Source organism: Anser cygnoides, chromosome 1, assembly GCF_040182565.1.
Source record: "Anser cygnoides isolate HZ-2024a breed goose chromosome 1, Taihu_goose_T2T_genome, whole genome shotgun sequence".
Classification (NCBI taxonomy): Eukaryota; Metazoa; Chordata; class Aves; order Anseriformes; family Anatidae; genus Anser; species Anser cygnoides.
The window spans coordinates 39185203-39204972 of NC_089873.1; the positions used below are offsets into that span (position 1 = coordinate 39185203).

Sequence of the window (19770 nt, forward strand, 5' to 3'; positions counted from 1 at the left end):
TGTGTGTGTATACATTTTTAATGAGATATAATGTCACCCTTGGCCAATATGTAAATAAGTGTATATATGTTTAAAAGGGAGGGTATACCAAAGCTGACATTAATTTGTGCAGTAACAAATAGCTGTCTGTTTTGAAGCCCTGTAAAGTAGACAGTTTGCAGTGAAGTTGGCAATCAAATAGGTACCTATCTTCTGCACAGGCAAATGGCTTTTCTTGCTCTCAGTAAGTTGTACTTGTAGACGGCTGGCTTCCAGAACATCGGTGGACTCTTGTGAAGGGTATCGGCTGTTAACATACTACTCACAGTGGGCATAATACTGAAAAACGGTTACCACCTGCTTTTGGTATAAAATCAGTGTTGCACATTAGTCCAGCAAGGGTTTCCTTACAACTTTTTGGGGACTCAATCTAATAAGGTGCAACGTAGAAACCTTTCAATAAAACCTTCATATCATTTCTGTCATACTGGGAGCAATCATCTGTGCTTCCTAAGTGGAACCTTAGGGAGGGCAATTGGCCAATGTGGACTGGGTTAGCACCCATGTCATTTTCTGGGTTAAGCTCTTGGTCCATGTCTGCATCATCTGAGTTGTCTGTTTGTAGAAAAAGGTGATGGCTGGCTAGAGTGACACTAAACTTCAGAGACAGTAAAGTATGTTTGTGTTAGTATTGAAGCTGTAACTGTTAGAGAAGACATTTTAGCCTTGTGGGGTCTCTTTATAGTGAAGCAGAAGTCCAACCTAAGATATTAGAATTCAGATCTGGCTTACTGCCTGTCTTATTATTCCTTAACCTGCTTAATGCTAGTTATGAGTGCCTTTGTCCCTTGAGTTCTTTTTCCTTCTGTATGCCCATACGCAGACCATGGAACATGTACTGGTTAAATGACTGTCCTGTTTCAGTGCATCCTGGCAGAGGAGGAGTACAGTAACAAGAGAATTGTTACTATGGGTACTTCAACAGTGGGCTGGCATCTCCCTGTTGAAATATCCTGTTTTCAGTTGCTTATGCAAATTGCAATTTTTTTTTATGCTGAAATGTCTTTGTTCCCAACACCTCCTTTACCTCCTTGTCTTGCACCCCTCCCCCCTTGAGTTTTCATCTGAAATTACTTAAATTATTATATAAGTAGTTCTAACACTAATTTCATTTCATGAGTAAGCAGTGTGTCATGTCAGCCAGATGGGCAAACTGTATCTTGGGATGCTTTAAACACAGCAGAGCTGGTCAGAAGGGGTGACTCTTCTGCTGCGTTTAGTGTTGGTGTGGCCTTACCTTGAATACTGTGTGCCATTCTGGGCTCCACAATATAAAAACGATGTTGAGGTGCTTGAAAACCACCAGAGGAGGATGACAAAGCTGGTGTTGGGGCTGGCAGGCGTGTCCCGTGAGGGCAGGCTGAGGCCCTTGGGCTGCCTGGGCTGGAGACAAGGAGGCTGAGAGGCGACCTCCTGGCTCTCGGCAGCTTCCCGAGGAGGGCGAGCGGGGAGGGAGGTGCCGGCCTCTGCTCCCCGGGACACCTGGGGACGGCCCAGAGCTGCGCCAGGGGGGTTTCAGGCTAGGAACAAGGAAAAATCTCTTTGTGAGGGTGGCCAAACACTGGACCAGGCTTCCTAGGAGGTGGTTGATGCCCCGTGCCTGCCAGTGTTCAAGGGGCGTTTGGACAGTGCCCTCAATCAATCACAGAATGGTTGAGGTTGGAAGGGACCTGTGCAGATCATCTGGCCCAGCCCAGGGGAGCACCTAGAGCACATTGTGCAGGATGGCATCCAGGTGGGTTTTGAATATCTCCAGAGAAGAAGACTCCACAACCTCTCTGGGCAGCCTGTCCCAGTGCTCTGTCACCCCCACAGTAAAGAAATGCCCTCTCATATTCAGTCAGAACCTCCTATGCTTCACTTTGTGCCCGTTGCTTCAATAACATGTTTTAACTTTTGGCTAGCCCTGAAGTGGTCAGACAGTTGGACTGAACGATCTCTGAAGGTCCCTTCCAACTCAACTTTTCTGTGCATGTTTTTTTGTCACGCTAACCTTTTAATTGTTTCCACGAGAAATGCATAGAATCTGTCACAGTTCCAACAGGCCTTTGAGAAGAGCAACTTGCATGTGCTTGGTGTGATTATTTTTTTAAGGGGTTCATTTCTCCAATTATCAGAATTATGTATGCTCCGCTTTTATGTGTAAGAAATTGTTATTTTATAAAATTTTGCTGTTCTTGGCTGCTAAAGCAAAACGAATGGGAGCATGTTGAGATTAGAGGAGAGCAGACTGAGGGCAGGTAGTGGTTGAGATGGCATGTTTTGGGAGGAAAGCAATGAGGCAGGGAAAGAGAGGCAAATTCCAGACTCTGAAGCGTACGAGTAGACTGAAATATGCTGCTGAAGTGATGCTGTGAAAATGTGTCTGGGTACAGCACTTGGATATTGCAATTGCTAACAGGAGAGAAATACCATTGAGAACTTACAGGTTGTTTGTCTCCTTAGAATTGGGCTTAAGGACATATGTGGGACAAGACCACAACGTTCAACAATTTTATTTTGTTCATCTAGCTGCAGGTGTCCAATGGATAAATTGAGATCCTGCAGTTAAGGCTCAGAATACTTAGGGCCTGTTTGAACACCTTACTGCTGGCATTTTTAAATGTTTGATTATATATTTTGATTTTGGTTGACAGCAAAATGAATATATATATCAGCAGCGTGCCCTGGCAGCCAGGAGGGCCACCCGCACCCTGGGGTGCATCAGGCCCAGCACTGCCAGCCGGGCGAGGGAAGGGATTGTCCTGCTCTGCTCTGCGCTGGGCGGCCTCACCTCCAGCACTGTGTGCGGTTTGGGTGCCACAACATGAGAAGGACATAAAATTATTAGAAAGCAGCCAAAGGAGGGCTACAAAGACGGTGCGGGGTCTAGAGGGGAAGATGTATGAGGCTGAGGCCCCTTGGTTTGCTGAGCCCAGAGCAGAGCAGGCTGAGGGGAGGCCTCATGGCGGCCTGCAGCTCCCTCACGAGGGGAGCGGAGGGGCAGGCGCTGAGCTCTGCTCTCTGGGGACAGCGACAGGACCCGAGGGAACGGCATGGAGCTGGGACAGGGGAGGGTCAGGCTGGGTGTTAGGGAAAGGTTCTGCACCCAGAGGGTGGTCGGGCACTGGGACAGGATGCTTCTCAATGTCATCCCCCTTATGCAAAAAAAACAATTCCTCCCCTCTCCCCAAATAAACAACAACAAACTTGGGTCTGTGTAGTGACATAATGGATTAGTGTGTGATTCCTGAAACAGCTTAAATAGTTGACTGTCAAGAGCTAACGTTTTTGGGTTGTTTCTTCAATGTGTTCTAGCAGTTGACAAATGAGTAACGTGAAGTCAAGAACTTGCTCTGCAGTAGCCAAAAAGACAGGAACTGTGAGTCATCTGAGGAAGGTAAATATTATTCCAGGTTTGCACATTAAGAGCAGTGACTCTGCTGCCCACACCTGTCTGAGTTCTTTGGAGTTTGGTGGGCCGAAGGGTGCACGGCCAGGAAGTCTGAGGTCAGTGCTGTCCTGCTGGCAGCAGGCTCTTACACTTCAGGCTGACTTTGCTGCTCTGTCACAGGATTGTCATTCATTTAGGTAGCCTATTACTACCCACATTTGGATAAAGGCTACACTTTTATTTCAGTGGTGTTGTTTCCCCCCCCTCCCCCTTTAGGGAGCAGGAGTTACAGTATACTTGCCTTGACACCATGGGTTGCTCATGGCTGAACACAGTGTTGCAGGTATTTTATGTATATCTGTACCTGCTCTGCTCCTTTCCAAGTTGATAGGATGTGAACGAGATCTAAAGTAAAGGTGCCGCAACTACCATGGCAAGTGTAGTTGGGAGCACCTTAAAACTGAAACTGAACTAGCTTGAAACACCTAAAGCTTGGTAAGTGAGAGAAACTAGTGGATTTTTTTTCGTTAATCAGAATTCTGAATACAGAAACTGTATTTTTATCTATTAGCTCTGAGTCTTGTAATGTTTAAGAAAATGCTGTATTCCAGCTTACTTGGGGACTGGAGGAAAGGGTAGGATTTAGTTATTTCTAAAGAATTTACTGCAGTAGCTTATTACTTAATCTTTTAAAGTTGGGCTTTACCATTATGTATGCCCTATTAAGGAACTCTTTAAAGTACATCTGAGGGGGATCTAGAACTTCCAAATGGGTAAAGTGCCTTTTTCTGCCTTTTTTTTAATAGAAAGTCAGGCTCAGGCAGAAAACTTGAGATAGAATTCAAATAGATAAACTTGCTGAATTAGAAGATATCTTTAATCTGTTATGAAAATCTAATTTCTGAAATACAGCAGAAGTTGTTTGTGTCTACAGCAAAACACTGTAAAGCACTAATGCAGTCCATGTGACAAAATGAAATGTTCAATTGTGAAATCAATTTTTAGTCAAAACTGCAAGCAGTTCTTAACCAGTGCATTTCTGAATTACATAGCGGGACAAATTTAAGATTACTGAACACAAGAAAGGGTGAAATGATGTCTTCCAATGAGAATTTTTCTTATGGCTGGAGTTTAAATACCAGTAGAAAGAAACTCGTATAATAAGCTTTCAGGGGCTAGAAGTGCCACGGTAGAAATACAGTCATTATGAGAATATTTGAAGCAAATGTGATTATCTTTCCAGAGCTCAGGTGATGCTATGATTTTGCACTGTTTCATGACCTCAGTAATTTTTCTTGGCATTTTGATTAGCACAGTTTCTCACTGTTCCTGTTAAAAAAGGGATTGTTCCTGGTCTGGCTAGGCTGACTCAGGTGACCTGTAAACTGAAACTGAGGTATAGTTTTTTAAAATTATTTTTATTTGCAAACTCGGCAGCTGAATTTCTCCTTTTTGAGACTGACTCAATTCCACATTAAAAAATTACCGTGGACAGATCTACGGTAATAGTTTTCTAGAAATTCAAATTTGTATATCAGTTCCTTCTTTTTTTTGTTTGTTGGGGTCTGTTTTCCCTTGACAACATAGGTACTTCAGAAGCTTGTTTGTTTTCTGAAGTTAATTTTGCTTGACTTTGGTTTCCTAGCATATCTCAGATTTCAGATCAGATGGTATTCCCAGAAAAAAAATAATCAAAAAATAAATGTGATACACACAGTATATATTTAAAAGCTGATAGTTTTCTTGATGGGTCATCAACTGAGAGCATACTTTAAAAATTGGAAAGAAAAAAAAAAAACCACAACAAAAAATAGCTCAATTTATAAATAGTATGTCTGTGAGTGTTATGTAAGTAGGTAACAGGAGTATGTTAGTATGTAATTCTTTAAACTTTAAAAAGAAAGTTTCTTGCTGTTTTTCTACTGTATGCATACTTAAAATAATACTGAATTTGACTTCTGTCACCCAGTATATAGGATACTTAAGTTACTGGCACAATTGTCACTTCCTTCTAAACTATGATTTTTACGACAATGCATTTAAGTTGAAGGGCATTTCACAGTCAAGTGTATAGTAATTCTGGCTTAATATTGTAAAATGCTATGTTAAATCCAGCCTAGAGCCAATCTCAGTCTTAAATGGACTGTAAATACTCCAAAGGACTGGAAGCATCAGGAAGAGAGAAAGTGGGTAAATGTACTCGTATTTTATACAGTCTGTTGAGGATGGTGTATTGGTTTATTTTTTTCTTGTTGCTGGCTAAGCAACACCAGGTTTATAATATCAGATGAGTAACCATTGTCCCTGATTGACTGAAAAATCCTTTAACAGTTTCTTCAGCAGATGATCCAGCTGCACGTTTTTGCAGTGTGTGTGCGTGCCCTGCCATACAGAACTTAGAATGATAGAATCGTTAAGGTTGGCAAAGCCCTCCGAGATCATCTGGTCCAACCGTCCCCCTACCACCACCATCACCCACCAAACCACGTCCCTAAGCACCATGTCCAACCTTTCCTTGAACACCCCCAGGGACGGTGACTCCACCTCCCTCGGCAACCCGTCCCAGTGTCAACTTGTGACTTCATTGCAGTGTCTGCAGGGGGACACGCTCCTGCTTCTGCTTGGGTCACTTTGCTAAATAAGGTAGAATGAGTTTGGCAGCTTCTGGCTTTCTCTCTGTGCCTGATCCAGATGGAGTGCTAGTTCATTTGCTCTTCTTTTCCTGGCTACCTTTCACATCTTTGAAATGTCTTTTCTACGTTTGGATTCTGTTGAATGGCTTGTCTAAAGATTATTTCCTGGCCTGTGTCTTCTTTTTGTGATTATTGATCAGATCCATAAAAAGCATCCACACAGCTTAGGGAACAGTCATAGCTCCAACCACTGCTGGCTTCTTGCATCTTCCAAATCCAGTGCTTGTGATGAGTGGGAGCAGAATCCGCTCCCAGAATGGACACGGTGTCAACCATGTTATGAAACCAAATGGGGCTTCCTATGATCTAAATTTTCTAGTTTAGCTTTAGTAATTTTGATGATGATTATTTTATTTCAACTAGGGATGGTTTCTGTTGTTCTTCCTGCTATGTAGTTTTGTTTCGGGAGAGCTTTAAAGCGTTCGTTTCATAGTAGTTAAGCATGGTTAAAGGTTTAAAACAGTTAGCTTGTAGGTCTTTGTCAGGGGAACGTCTGTGGCTTTGCTGTGGCTTGTTTGATGTTAGTGACTTTTGCACTTAACTGACATAGTTTGCATACAGCACAGATTCACAGTTTTAATGTAGCTTTTGAAAGCATTACTGTTCTCCATAAACACTTGGAAAACTAGCTTTTAGATGTCTGTTCTTGAGAATGTCAGTGGAGGATAGTTTGAAATCATAACTGAATGTCCTTTTTGTCTTTCATGCTCTTGAGTTTCTGCATAGAAGTCACTGTGCGTGCCATCTGGCATATTGTTTCCTTTCTGAAAGGAAAAACCATGTAGTGTTTTAAGGAGACAGGTTGTATCTTGATGTACTTGGAGACTTAAGTCAGTCTGTAAATGGAAGTTGTTTTATGGCAGCTGATTTCTACAGAGTTCAGTTAATTAAAAGAATATATCAACTATATGACACAAAAACTACAACACTATTCTAAAAGCTGTCCAACCTTCTCATTTCTTTGGCAGACTTGTTTCTCAATTATGTTGTGGTCGTCTTGATTTCAGTTTCCCATATTTCTGAGATTTTAACCTATCTAAATATTTTTAAGTTAAAAGATGATAAAAGCAGTGATGAGGATGGGCAAAAGCCATGTTTAACTATTGTATTCTTACAGTGAGTACAAATCTGTGCTAGTACTAAGTTCATTAAAGTTCATTCAAAAAAATGTATATGCCAAGTTGATAGGACAGAGCTGTTACCTGAAGGGTAACCACAGTGTAAGCATTGAGTATGCTCTGGTAGAGGTTATAAGTCACCTTAGAAAAATGGAGTAGCTGGGATTGTGAAATTAAATGAGGGAACAAAGTGTCTCAACTTCACATTTTGTTTTTCTTTCATCCTGAAAATGAAAAGTATTTTTTTTATTTATACTCATGTACATTTTTTAATAACTATTATATATATCCCACTAAAGGGTTGGGATTTGAGGTTGCTTTTGGATCAAGCAAGCTGGTAGTTTATTGTAGAACAGTTCCACTTTGTGCTGAATTGTAATCATCTTTGACACTGAGAAGTAGATTCATAAATGATAGCAGCTTTTCCTATAAATAACATTTATGCTGTCTTGCAAAAACACCAACTGGTGGAATTCCAAATTCTGTGTTTTGACTTAAATTGCAGATGGGTTTGGTGGTTAGCAGTGTGTGACTTGTGATAGCTAATTGAATGGACACCTGCATTTCACTGGAAGGCTCACTGAGGCTTTCTTTGTAGCTACTTCAGATACGCTAGTACGTTACCTTACGTGAAAACATTGATTTGTAACAGGAAGTAAAACTAGAGGAAACTACTGACTTGGCTTCCTAAGAGCTAAACAGCAACATCAGAAGCCCTAGGCTGGAGGGTGGTGGAAGCTGCCGAACATCGCGCAGAGACCGTAACTTGTAGTTGCTCTCGGGCTTGATGGTGGTGTGCATGTTGATAATAACCTTGGCAATTAGGAGCAGTACAGACTGCCCAAACTCCTAAAGTTTATTTTTAAAATTTGTATTATTTAAAAGTTTTCAGCTCTTATAATGATAATGAGGAGTTTAATCAGTTGTAACTCAATGATCGATTTTTCCTGCTCTGTGCAAAATTAAAAATATTCATTCTCCAGGGGGATTTTATAGTATCCTCTTAGTTTTGACTTTCCTGTGTTAATGTCGTGAGTGAGCTGTCCTCGGGCACTACCTATAGTAATACTGCGAAGCAGCGGTGTAATTAGTTTTCGTATTTTAAAATGATAATATATTTGCTTCAAGCTGCTAAAGTAATGCCATATGCAATCATAGCACTATTTTAAAAATGATTGTAAAGAAGATCTTTTTGCAGCTTAAGAAAAAGTTTTAAGTAAATTTTCCTTGGACAAATTCTGTGCCAATAACGTAGCTGAAGTTATTGCTAACAAACAAGTTTTTGTGTGTGCTGAATTATGCAGTACTAGAGTGTTTCTTGAAATCTGATTTTATTTTTTACTTCTGTATGCTGTCAGAGTAGCATAGAATGAAGCGTTGTTAGTTGTCGTGTGTTAGGTGCTCATCTGAAGGGTAAAGGTCAATGACAGCAGCAAACTTCTCATTAGATGCTTTTAGTTCACCCCTAATGGTTAGTGGTAGGAAATGGTCAACAGGAGTATTTAAAGGTCTTGTCGGGCTTGGGTCTGCATTTTGCTTGGTTAGCATTGACTTGAAGCTACGAATAATATGGTGGAGGACAAATGGATGGCAGTGTACCATTTTTACCTTTTTTTTTTCTTCTAGTGAGTGGTTGCTCTGCCTGTGTGTTCTGTGCGATGGAGGACCGGCTCCCGGAGTAGAATAGGAAAAGTAGTTTTTTCGCAAGATTACAAGAGAGATGAAATTAAGCCAAGTAGACAGGAGTTCTTTACGTAATAAAAATGCCATGCAGCTGGAGCACCACTTCTGTAGGGTGGTGTTGGCATAAATATGAGTGCGTGTATGTACGTGTGTGTGAATGGAGGACTGACTGCTGGGCGAGAGCTGACTGCTGGCTCACCTCATCCTTCCAGACCCTGGGAAGGTACCAAAACTGACATCACTGTTGCTTTCAAAATGATCTAAAATGTGTTTTAAAGTGCTGCATGAACTTTGCTGGTGTTTTCTTTTGTAGCTGACTGGATGCTGATCTATTGATCTGTAATAAAAAGAAGTGGTGGTCTTGGTACACGGGGAGGCTGCCTGGTGGCTTCTTGTCAGCAGAAGGAAGCAGCCAAGTTCCAGCTGGGCATCTGCCCCATTTGTTATCAGAGCTGCTTAGGAACAGTGCTGCAGGAGCCTTTCCTCAGTATCTGCAGACACACTTGGAGCATGACGGATTAATGAACGCGGGAACGAGTGCTGAAGTCAGTGTGGGCAGGGAGATGCCGCCTGCTGGTTTGGCAACGCTGCCGCCGTCGTTGCGTAAACCCCCTGTAATGCTATAAACGCCTGCACGGGGAGAGGTGCTCTTACCCAGTTTGCCAGCCATTTGCTGTCACCAGCTACTCCTGGGAGGCCGATGGATGGGCTGTTAGCCCTCGCCTACCAGCAAGCCCCAGTTAAGCGGGGTGCGTGTGGCAGCTGCAGCGTCAGCCTGGGATCCTGGGGTGCTGCTGGAGGGCTGTGCGCGGCCACCGCACCTGGCAGCCTTGAACAACGTGATCGCTTACAAAAAGGCCGCTGCGAAGATGTGCTAGTGCCCCCCAAAAGTTAGGGATCTTACCCGGTTTTTTGAAGGACTCAAGAGCAGCTGGCTGCAGCGTGGTGTTGCAGGCAGGGTGCCTTTGGGCTTCCCCCGTCCCCTCAGATGCATCCTGATAACATTGCTCTGTTCTCCTCGATTCAGCAGTGTGCTCGGGTTAGTAGAAACAGGGGTTGCCAATAAAACCAGCAGGATTTAATCTATCTATCTATTAAAAGCTTTCTTCTCTTCTAATACCCATGCACGCGGAAGACTCCATATTAATATCAGTGTGTTCCATCAGTCTTCTGGGCATAATCTTGATTAGTTTTTGGGCCACTTTCTTATACAATTATCAGCATGGAACATAATCTTTCAGACATCTTTATTTTGGGGCAGAGTGTTACAATATCTTCCCGCTTTTCAACGTGTACACTTCATCTGCTGGCATACCAGCTTTCTTGTGGCAGCTTTAAGCATATTTTGAGACTCAAAGCCCTGACCTTATCCCACTGACTCAGAAGTCTTTACTGTGTGTGTGTGTAGCCAGCCATGTGCAAACCTCTGCAGAAATGAGACCAAAAGCTGTACAGGGGGAAAATGAGGCATTTTGGTTATACCTTAGGGTGTATGCCTCAGTGACTTGCTTTCAGTCACAAGTTTTAAAATACTATCACAAAAATAGAAGTACATTTTTGATGATGATGATGAAAGGATGTATTACAAGAGAAGGCTACTTGGCAAAATAGATAAATAAATAGTCTCCTCTTATCCCAGGTATTGTTAAGAGTACTGTAAAATTCTTAGGGACTTGTGCAAAACCGCATTTTTACCTTTTCAAAAGCTGTAGTTGGCTGATAAGCTGAGCTTCTCCTCATTGCTAGGGGATAGCTTCACCAAAACATTTCGTTATCGTTTTTACGGTGGTGAAAGCCAGCCACTCTTCTCTCCGCACTTTACTCAGGCAGAGCAAAGGACAAGATAATCCCCTTAGCCTGTTAAATGCTCCATTCCAGCTGGTAGGTGATAATTGCATTGTAAGGGGATTAGCATAGTGGGATATGCTTATAGTGTAATGAAAGCTTCCCTATAAGTGTGAAAGTCAGCTGGATACATTCAAGCAGTTTGGGACTTCACATTTGTATTTTATGGTGTTTACAAAAATGTGCAAGTTTCATCTGGAGAAGATGCACAGTACCTTTACGTGCCTTTATATGTGTTTAATAGATTATATATATTTTGAGACATCAGTAGCCTAAATAACTGAAAATCTCGTGTAGGAATAGCGGAATAGGCTTTTGTTTAGCTGAACAATTTAGAGAATTTCTGTGATCACACCCATATTGCATTCATCCAAAGTGTTCGCTCTACGCTTACTCAAAAGTGCTGCAACTTTGCAATCGCGGGGATAAGTTGTTAATAGTGTAGGAGCGCTCATGTTACCAAACACTGCCTAGAAATCTTAGTCAGTGAAATTTGAATAAGCCACGCTCTGTGAGGAACAGCGGAGTAAATTTGTGGCAGTAAGGATAAGAGGATTTTGAGCTGAGAAGTAACTCCTGTTGCAGCTGACCAGAAAAAATGTTTTGAAATTCGGTCAATGTCAAGCGTGAGGCCAAGGTGGTGCAAAAGGACACTTTTAAGGTCTTGTGTTTTTCAAGTTTAGCCAATGCTGTCAGTAGTGATAGTAAATCTTATGGCTCGGAGCATTTCGTAAGCTAACTGCAATTTACCTTTCTTATCTCGCAAGATGTTAAAGATCCGCGTGAAGGTGCACGGCGTTTGATTGCCTCCTGTTCATTGCACTCTCTCTGGTCTTCTGTACCCTACAAGAAATGGGGCCAGCCACACGGTGCTGGCCAGTATGTGTCATTTAGGCGCTTTGAACATCTGCATGGTGCTCTTAGTATTTTGTAGCCAGGCGGATTAGCAATCTGACAGCAGTGCGTGTTTTTACATAAATAAAAAGTCAGGTGCATAAATATGCACTGTTATGTAGCAGATCCTGTAGCGACATTGTATGACCTTACTGTGGGATGAAATTTTCTCATGAATTATGGCTCTGTGAACAGCTGCGTGGTTGCTGTTTCTTCAGTTTCAAGTTCCTGACTTAGCAGCTGTGTGTGTGTGCCTCTGGGAGTAAGGGCAAAATAACATCTAGTGTATTTTTCTATATGGATGGATGCAGTAATTTTGCCAATCTTGATGTCACTTCAGTGTGGTTAAGCTCAACTCGCTCTTACTTCATCATAGATCTGACGGCAGGGTCAAATAGTTTTTTTTTTGTTTTGTCCTCTGCAAAGTTGTGGTGTTGAGACATGGCAGTGATTTCATGGATTCCTTTTTGTCCTTTTTATTACTTTTATTTTGCTATTTTTTTAAAGGTTACTGAGCTCTAAAGAACATTCTTCAATTTTCTTCTTGCTGGCGCGTTATCTGACGTTCTGTAACTTTCAGTAAACCTGAGTGAAAGGCCATGGGACAAACCAACACCCCTTCCAAAACCAAACCCCGTCCCCTCTCCCCACCCCAGTCCCTTCTGAAATAGATGTTTCTGTCAGATGAAAATCCCAGATGGACTAGCCATTAAGCTGGCAGTATACAGAAAAGATTTTTAGAGGAATTTTAAAATTTCTGAAAGCAATTTTTAAATAATCCTTACGTACGTGTATTCAAAATGTATAATATTCAAGTACGTGGCAAACCAAACCATATGTAACGTAGAATCTTTTTTTCTTATTCTTTAGGTGACAAACAGCATGTTTGGTGCTTCAAGGAAGAAGTTTGTAGAGGGGGTTGATGGTGACTACCATGATGAAAACATGTACTACAGCCAATCATCGATGTTCCCACATCGGTCAGAAAAAGATGTAAGTCGAATAAGATTGTTTTTCACCTTTTAATAGCAAGGTAGTTTAAAGTACGTGAAATGTATGCGAGGAAGGGCTTCATTGAGTTTTAAGACGTGAATGACTGTTTTCAGTGGCAAGTGATTTAATTTTAGTGTGCTACACACATAAAGTGTCAGTCATAGACTTGCCAGGTTTTAGTTTTTTCATCTTTAAGAACTGTATTTGTAACTTAAATCGGATCATTGTTTATATCTAGTGTTTACATGTTATCTCAAGTGTTTTTGTTCTTTTTTTTTTCATTTTTCATTTTCAATTCTTTGCTGTTTCTGACAATGCCTTGTGCAGCTTGTTTGTCTGCTCAAGTAGTCTAAGTTAGGCATTTCTCACCTCATAGTGGTACAAACTTACAAAAACAGTTGTTCTTAAACATTTTTCCCTTGGTAATGCGTTATTGTATGTTAGAACTTCATTGGCACTACTGAAGCTATTTCTTATTAGAGCAAATAAATAAGCCAGTGAAGTATTTCCATTTTTTGTGGAGCGGCTTGTGGGAATATATGGGAGAAAAAGGCTGAAAGCATGACTTAAAAGTTCATGTCACCTGAAGGTCAGTAATACCATGGCCAGGTAGGCGTGCATTTGATCTCTGTAAGCAACATAAATGTTGGATTTTCTTTTATAATTAAAAAAAAAAAAAAAAGCTTTCCCATCAGATTTTAAAAAGGGTGTCATTGCTTTAAGTCTGCTTCCATGGCTGTCCAGAAATACGTATGGTTTAATAGCAAGGTGAACGTAGTCCTGATAGACCTTGACCTGTGTAAATTTTATAAACAACATATAGAAAATGTTTAGTTTAAATTATTCTAGCTTTTCAAGGATAGGATGAAATAGGTTTAGAGCCAAGGCTTTTTTTTTTTTTATTTAAAGATGGGTGGTGCAAAAAATGCTTAAATGAAGCTTTCCAATTCTGTTTCGTAAGTTACTCTGGTGAGTTTGAGAAACCTCAGGTGAGCTAGCAAATGATTGACACACATAGAAAAGAGTAGCCTATTTAACTTAATTTTCTTTACACTTATTTCAATTACGTATGTGCATGTACCACAGATGCACACAGACATACAGTGGAATATTTGTAATGTTGAGCGTACTTTACTTTCTGCACGTTACCTAAAGGTGCAACCAGTACTCTCAGAAACCATAGATGCTATTAGATGCTGTTACTCCAAAGTGATTCTCAGATATTAAATTCCCACTTCTAGATTTGATACATTTAGGGAGAAATCATTAAGATGTGGTGAGAAGGGTAAAGTGAGACACCATGCCGCACAGTCTACACAGAGAAAGCTGATGCTTGGCACGTTGTTGACATGGTGAATGAGTGTTTTAGTTGCCTACTCTTTCTGTAGGCAATGTTGCAGAAGTGGATCTTAGGATGGGACTTCAAGAGAAGGAAGGTGGGTGTTCCAGTCACCAGGAATGAGAAATCCTGAAAGCTTGTGGGAGAAGTGGACAAAATGGGGCATAGAAGCTGCTGTAGTTGGCAGAGAAGAGTGATGGCGTACCAACAGGAAATGGAAGAGTGATTTTTGCAAAAGCTTTTCGAAGTTGCATTTCCAAATCATTGTTAAGGAATTTTTTTTCTGTGTAGCTTCACTATTGACCATTACAACTTTGAGTTTATGCTTATGAAATCTTAAAATATTACATGCTATTGTAACAACTTTTTTAAAAGTTGATCAAAATAAATATGTGGTGGTGATATTGACGTTGTCTTGTACACCTTTGATCACTATGTACAGCTTAAATGTATTTTATGTATTAGTTGTTCTTTTGGTGTCTCATGTGGCTCATAGCAGTTGAGAACATCTGCAAAGGTGGTTGTCTTTTCTTGATACTGTCCCACCAATTTTGCAGCCTTGAAAACGTTTTCCAACTAAATTTAATCACACTTTTTAAAATACTTTTTCAACTGGAGTTTTACAAAAGATGGTGTTCTGTGTATGAAGGCACAATAAATATATTGATTGTGTTGTTATTTGGATAACACTTACTACTTACAGACAAAAACAAGTTTTCTCAGAATTTTCAATGAGTAAGCTAATAAAGGATCATGTTCAAAACCTGGATCCAGTGTTACGAACACCTGGTGGAAAAAACTTCCAGCATTCTAGATTTTGAAACATTTTTCAGTCTTTCTAACTTGACACTTACATTGAAATAGAGTATATCAAAATGTGGGGGGAAAAAAACGTAGCGGAAATTTGGGGCAGATGAGTCAACAATCACTTTTATATTCAGAAAATGCAACTGGCAATAAAAAGACTAAAACCTAGCACACACAGTCTGTTTGCAACAGTAATTGAAAAATTGCACTGTGTTTTTTGTAGTAGAGTTGTCTAAACATTATGCAGTTTTTTGCAATTTAAATTATTTCCTGTCTTTTCATCTTCAGCTTCTTGTGCGTCTTTACTCAGAGCAGGTAAAACTTTATATAATGTACTACAGGTTTTAGATACAAGTCTGTAGAAAATGAGTTAGGTTGATTTTGTTGGTTTTTTTTTCCTCCGATACATCATCTGTACATACAAATCCCTGATTAGTACATGCTTCATGTATCCTGTAGAGCTGTTCAACCTGAGAAAGAGTAGCTCTGAGGGAAGCTCATTGCGTGTGGCCTCCTTAAATACTGCTCTTTGGGAAAGGCTAAAACTTGGTGGGAATTTGCCATTGCATTGAAGTGATTAGGTGGTGGTCTATTTTTTTTACTTTGTGTTTATTAAAGTGACAAATTCAGACACTGTAAAAGTTACTACTTTCCAAGGAGTTGTTACTGAGTTACATGTGTGCATTCAAAGTAGAGGAACATACTGAAACCTTCCTCAAATTTTGTGCAGAATAATGGTGGTTGGACCAGATAATCTTGGAGGTCTTTTCCAACTTTAATGATTCCATGACTCGAGTATTGTGTGTGATTTTGGGTGTCACAGCATAAGAAGGGCATAAAACTGTTAAAGTGTCCAAAGGAGGGCTACAAAGATGCAGAAGGGTCTACAGCAGAAGCTGAGGTCCCTTGGTTTGCTGAGCCCAGAGCAGGCTGAGTGGAGGCCCCATGGCGGCCTGCAGCTCCCTCACGAGGGGAGCGGAGGGGCAGGCGCTGAGCTCTGCTCTCTGGGGACAGCGACAGGACCCGAGGGAACGGCATGGAGCTGGGACAGGGGAGGGTCAGGCTGGGGGTTAGGGAAAGGTTCTGCACCCAGAGGGTGGCCGGGCACTGGGACAGGCTCCCCAGGGCAGTGGTCACGGCACCGAGCCTGCTGGAGTTCAAGAAGTGTTTGGACAGCGCTTTCAGATGTAGGGTCAGATTTTTGGATGATCTTGTGTGGGGCCAGGAGTTGGACTCAATGATCCGTGTGGGTCCCTTCCAAGTCAGGATATTCTGTGACTATTACTGCAAGAATAATTTTTTGCATAAAGGTTGAAGCCTGTTTTTCTCCTTACTTTTGACAGAGTTTGTTCTTGTGAAGTGGCATTGTCTTCAGGTTGAGTACAGTGATGCCTTGCACACAGTTTTACAGGGTTGGGAGTTTTTTCAAAAAACAACAACAACAACAAAAAAAAAAGATAGAAAGAACTCCTTTAGTTGGAGATTTTTATTTTTTTCAAATTGTGCTAGGAAATAGTTCTTCACTTACTAGGATAGAAAAAACACTAGGAAGCTGTCTGAAAAAGATGTGAAAAAACTTTTTATGCCTTTTAATGAACTCTTTTTTTATGGCACTTACTGACTTGGTATTCTTGTGACTTGTTGCTTTGGCTAATTCAAATTTTAGAAGAATTTTCTCTATCTGAAGGTAAAGTAAACTAAGTAAAGGCTTCTAAACTCATCTTAAATTTTGAAGACTTCTGACAAGTGGCAACAAGTAGCAGCAAATAGTTCAGCAGATATTTTTATTTCAGAGCCTTATTCTAGCTAAAAAATGAAAAGCTTTCTCCTAATTTGCCTTTTTTCACTAGGGAATACTGTTCTAGACAGTCGGGATTTATATGCTATTTGAAATGGAAAAGTTGCATGTTGCTTATCTACACAATTGCTTCTAAAATCATATGGGTGCTGCAAGGGTCTATTGTTCTGAGAACAAAAGAGCGGTTCCTTAGATTTTATTCAAGCTATCTAACACTTCCTCTTTACTAAAAAAGCTACTTTTATGGGCGGCTTTGCCATGAGTCATCACAACCTTGCTGTGATAAGTAGGCAAGTGGAACACAGTATAGCCATGAATGCTCATTCTTTGAATTCTGCTGCACTTAGTATGAGATAACCAGGTCAAAAATCCAAGAAATTGCTATATTTTATTGGACTTGTATAAAATAACAGTTTAAGACTTGGCTTGAAGCAAACATAGTACTGTAACTTGAATCCCCAAGAAGGGGCATACTGTGCCCACAAAATAATTACAGAGCTTATTTGTGGCCAGCGTTGCAAAGCTAATTAAGCTGTTTCTGTACTCAGTAAGATCTTTTTAACGACAGGGGTCCGTGTATTTTTACTTGGATAGAGTGATAATGATGGAAATTGGTAACTTAAAGTCTTCATATACTTTTGAACCTAATGCCCTCAAATAAGGGGAAAAATGACAGTAAACTTGGGACCCATTCAATGTGAATTTCTTTGATTTCTCATGTATAAGAATGCAAGGCATTGCCCCTGCAGGGTTTGACCAGTCTGGTCCAATCCATTGAGGATGCCTAATGGAGAATATAAGAACAGGGCAACATCTTTCCCTGGAATAGATGTGCAACCTTCAGTCTTAGGCAGCTCAGGGACTTGTGAAAAAGAATCGGCAGTCTACCTGCAAAGACCTGTCGTAGACTTACCTTCCATTGATTTGACCATTCACATTTGAAGCGGTTTTATCAACCACCCCTTCCTGTGGTAAGGAGCGCTGAAACTAAAGTATGCTTTATGTCAAAAAGTATCTTCTTTTGCTCTTAATCGCAGGTACAAGTCTGATTGTGCACAGTCATGCCTTTTAATGAAGGTCTGCACAAACTGTGAGAAAAGTTAGATATTTTTTTTTGCGGCGAATGCTTTCCTTGTTTCTTCTCCAAATGCTTTCTTGTTCATTTTTTCTCCTAGTTGCTCAACAGATGATAAAGGGCTCATAGCCGTATAGTAATAATTCTGATTTGCACTTCCAGTGGGTAAGTTTGGTTAGCTTATTCTCTTGTGTAAAAAATAAAAAATCTTAATGTTTTAACTGATTCTGGGCTTTCTCAGTTGAGACCCGATGTTCTTTTGCAGCTCAGTTCTTTCAAAACGTAGCTTCTTGTGAAATCAAATAAATTTTAACAACTGGAGCAAGTAACATCAAGCCTGCAGATTAGATTTGGCTCATTGCAAGTATTAATATGGCTCCGTGACACAACCTTTCCTGAACTTTCCTAAAGTTTGGATAAAATTTGGATACTGAGCATGGTGAAATGGATTATTGATTCTGGGAACCTGCTTTCCAGAGGACTCTTTCCTCCTTGCGTAGCAGAAGCGTGTTCACCATGGATTAAATTCAGGTGTTCCTCTGTTATGAGACAATTGCAGACCCAGTGGCATGAAGGGAGGTGTTAGTATTGTTGTCTTGTAATGGAGAGGATGATATTACAAAGGGGTCGTCAGAAGATTTTGTCAAAGCATTTTCCTGCAAACTTCTTTTAAAGTAACTTGTAGAACCTTTACATAATTTAGTGTGTTGTCAAAAATACAGCCTTTTAAATGTGTGGTACTTTTACAATAGGTGAAAGCACTGAAACAAGATTAAGGTTACCATGGAGATTGAGATCCAGAATCTTGCTAGATTTGGGAGACCAAATGTGGAAGGGTTTAATCACTCTTCTGGAGACATCTTTGGTTTAGGGTTGCTGAACATTTTTCTAGCTTTTTCATGCTATTCTTTAGGATTTTGAGGAATCCTGTGGTGTCTTTTTTTCCAAAGGCATCTTGCTTGGCATTTGCCTTAGTCATTGCATGAGAATTTGTTAGCTTAGTCAGTCATAATTTAACTTCAGATGCTGCACTTAGAATTGTTGTGTTTAAAAATTCCCATGGAATCCTCTTGTATCAGAAGGAGCAGTCGAAGCACTGAAGCTAATGCTGGCGGGTTTAATTGAGCTAGTTTATATGAAGATAACTTTCATATTCGGAATAGCTTTGATCCATTTGTGGATGAAAAAAAAGAAAGGCTTATTTTAGGAGAAAATAAATTAATGTCTTCTATTATAAATGAAAAATGAGTATTTTTATATGCATTACATTGCGTGTAAACGTACTTGTAGGTTTGACTGAATAGGGGGTTCGTTCACCTTGCTTTGTGAGATATATTCCTTGAAGTGTGAGATGCAAAGCAATAGGCTTGCATTTTACCTTCCCAGAGAGTGATTGACATCCTTGGCATCTTACAGTGGGTGCTTAATGTATTTTAACAAAACACATTGTAAACAGATTAAAGGTGTAATGCCATAACTTGAAAACAGTTGGAATGACTTCCATGGGATGAGATAGGAGAAATTCTCTCAACTTCTTGTTAGTTTTAATGCAGCGCACCTTTTCAGAATCTATCATCATTGTGCTTATAGCTTGCATTTTTATCTTAACTTCATATGCCATAACTGAAGTAATGGCGTATGAAGGAAGTATCAAAAGTTCAAAATGCAAAACGCCCTTTTTCTGTTTCACCTGTAAGTTAGTATTTGGATGGGGTTATCAAACCAAACAATATATGGTAAGCTAATTTAGTTAAGAAAGTAGATTTACATATCCTGACGGTTTGCAGGAAGTATATATCCGAATTAGTTTGTTTCACATCACTTACTTTACAATCTGAAATTGTCACAAAGAAATTAATTTCTCTGTTGATGATTGTAGCATTAATTCCATACTGTTGAGCTTGCATTTAATTCTTTGCTACACTGTGGTAGGTGTTGTTTCTGTACTTTATCTAAAAGTTATATTTTATTCTATCTTCACTTAAACCAACAGTGTAAGATAGGTTTCACATGTCAGTATTAGCATTTGAAGTGGTTCCTTGGACCAGATCACGTCCATGCATAAAATCACGTCTCTTTAAAAGGGAAAAGTTCTGGTCTCTTACACAAAAAT

General features: G+C 40.3%; 1 protein-coding gene across 5 annotated transcripts in view; it reads left to right on the top strand.

Annotated features, from left to right (window-relative positions):
• CNOT2 (CCR4-NOT transcription complex subunit 2) overlaps nucleotides 1-19770 on the top strand; it is a 92914-nt gene that overhangs the window by 40839 nt on the left and 32305 nt on the right. For 3 of the 5 annotated variants that reach the window (XM_066992988.1, XM_066992981.1, XM_013198065.3), the window contains 2 exons: nucleotides 12516-12638; nucleotides 14027-14074. In XM_066992988.1, coding sequence (XP_066849089.1) covers nucleotides 12528-12638; nucleotides 14027-14074 — 159 coding nt within the window. In that variant the 5' untranslated portion in view covers nucleotides 12516-12527. Of the gene's footprint in view, nucleotides 1-12515; nucleotides 12639-14026; nucleotides 14075-19770 lie in introns of those variants that run through there. The other 2 variants (XM_066992986.1, XM_066992984.1) reach the window with 1 other exon arrangement.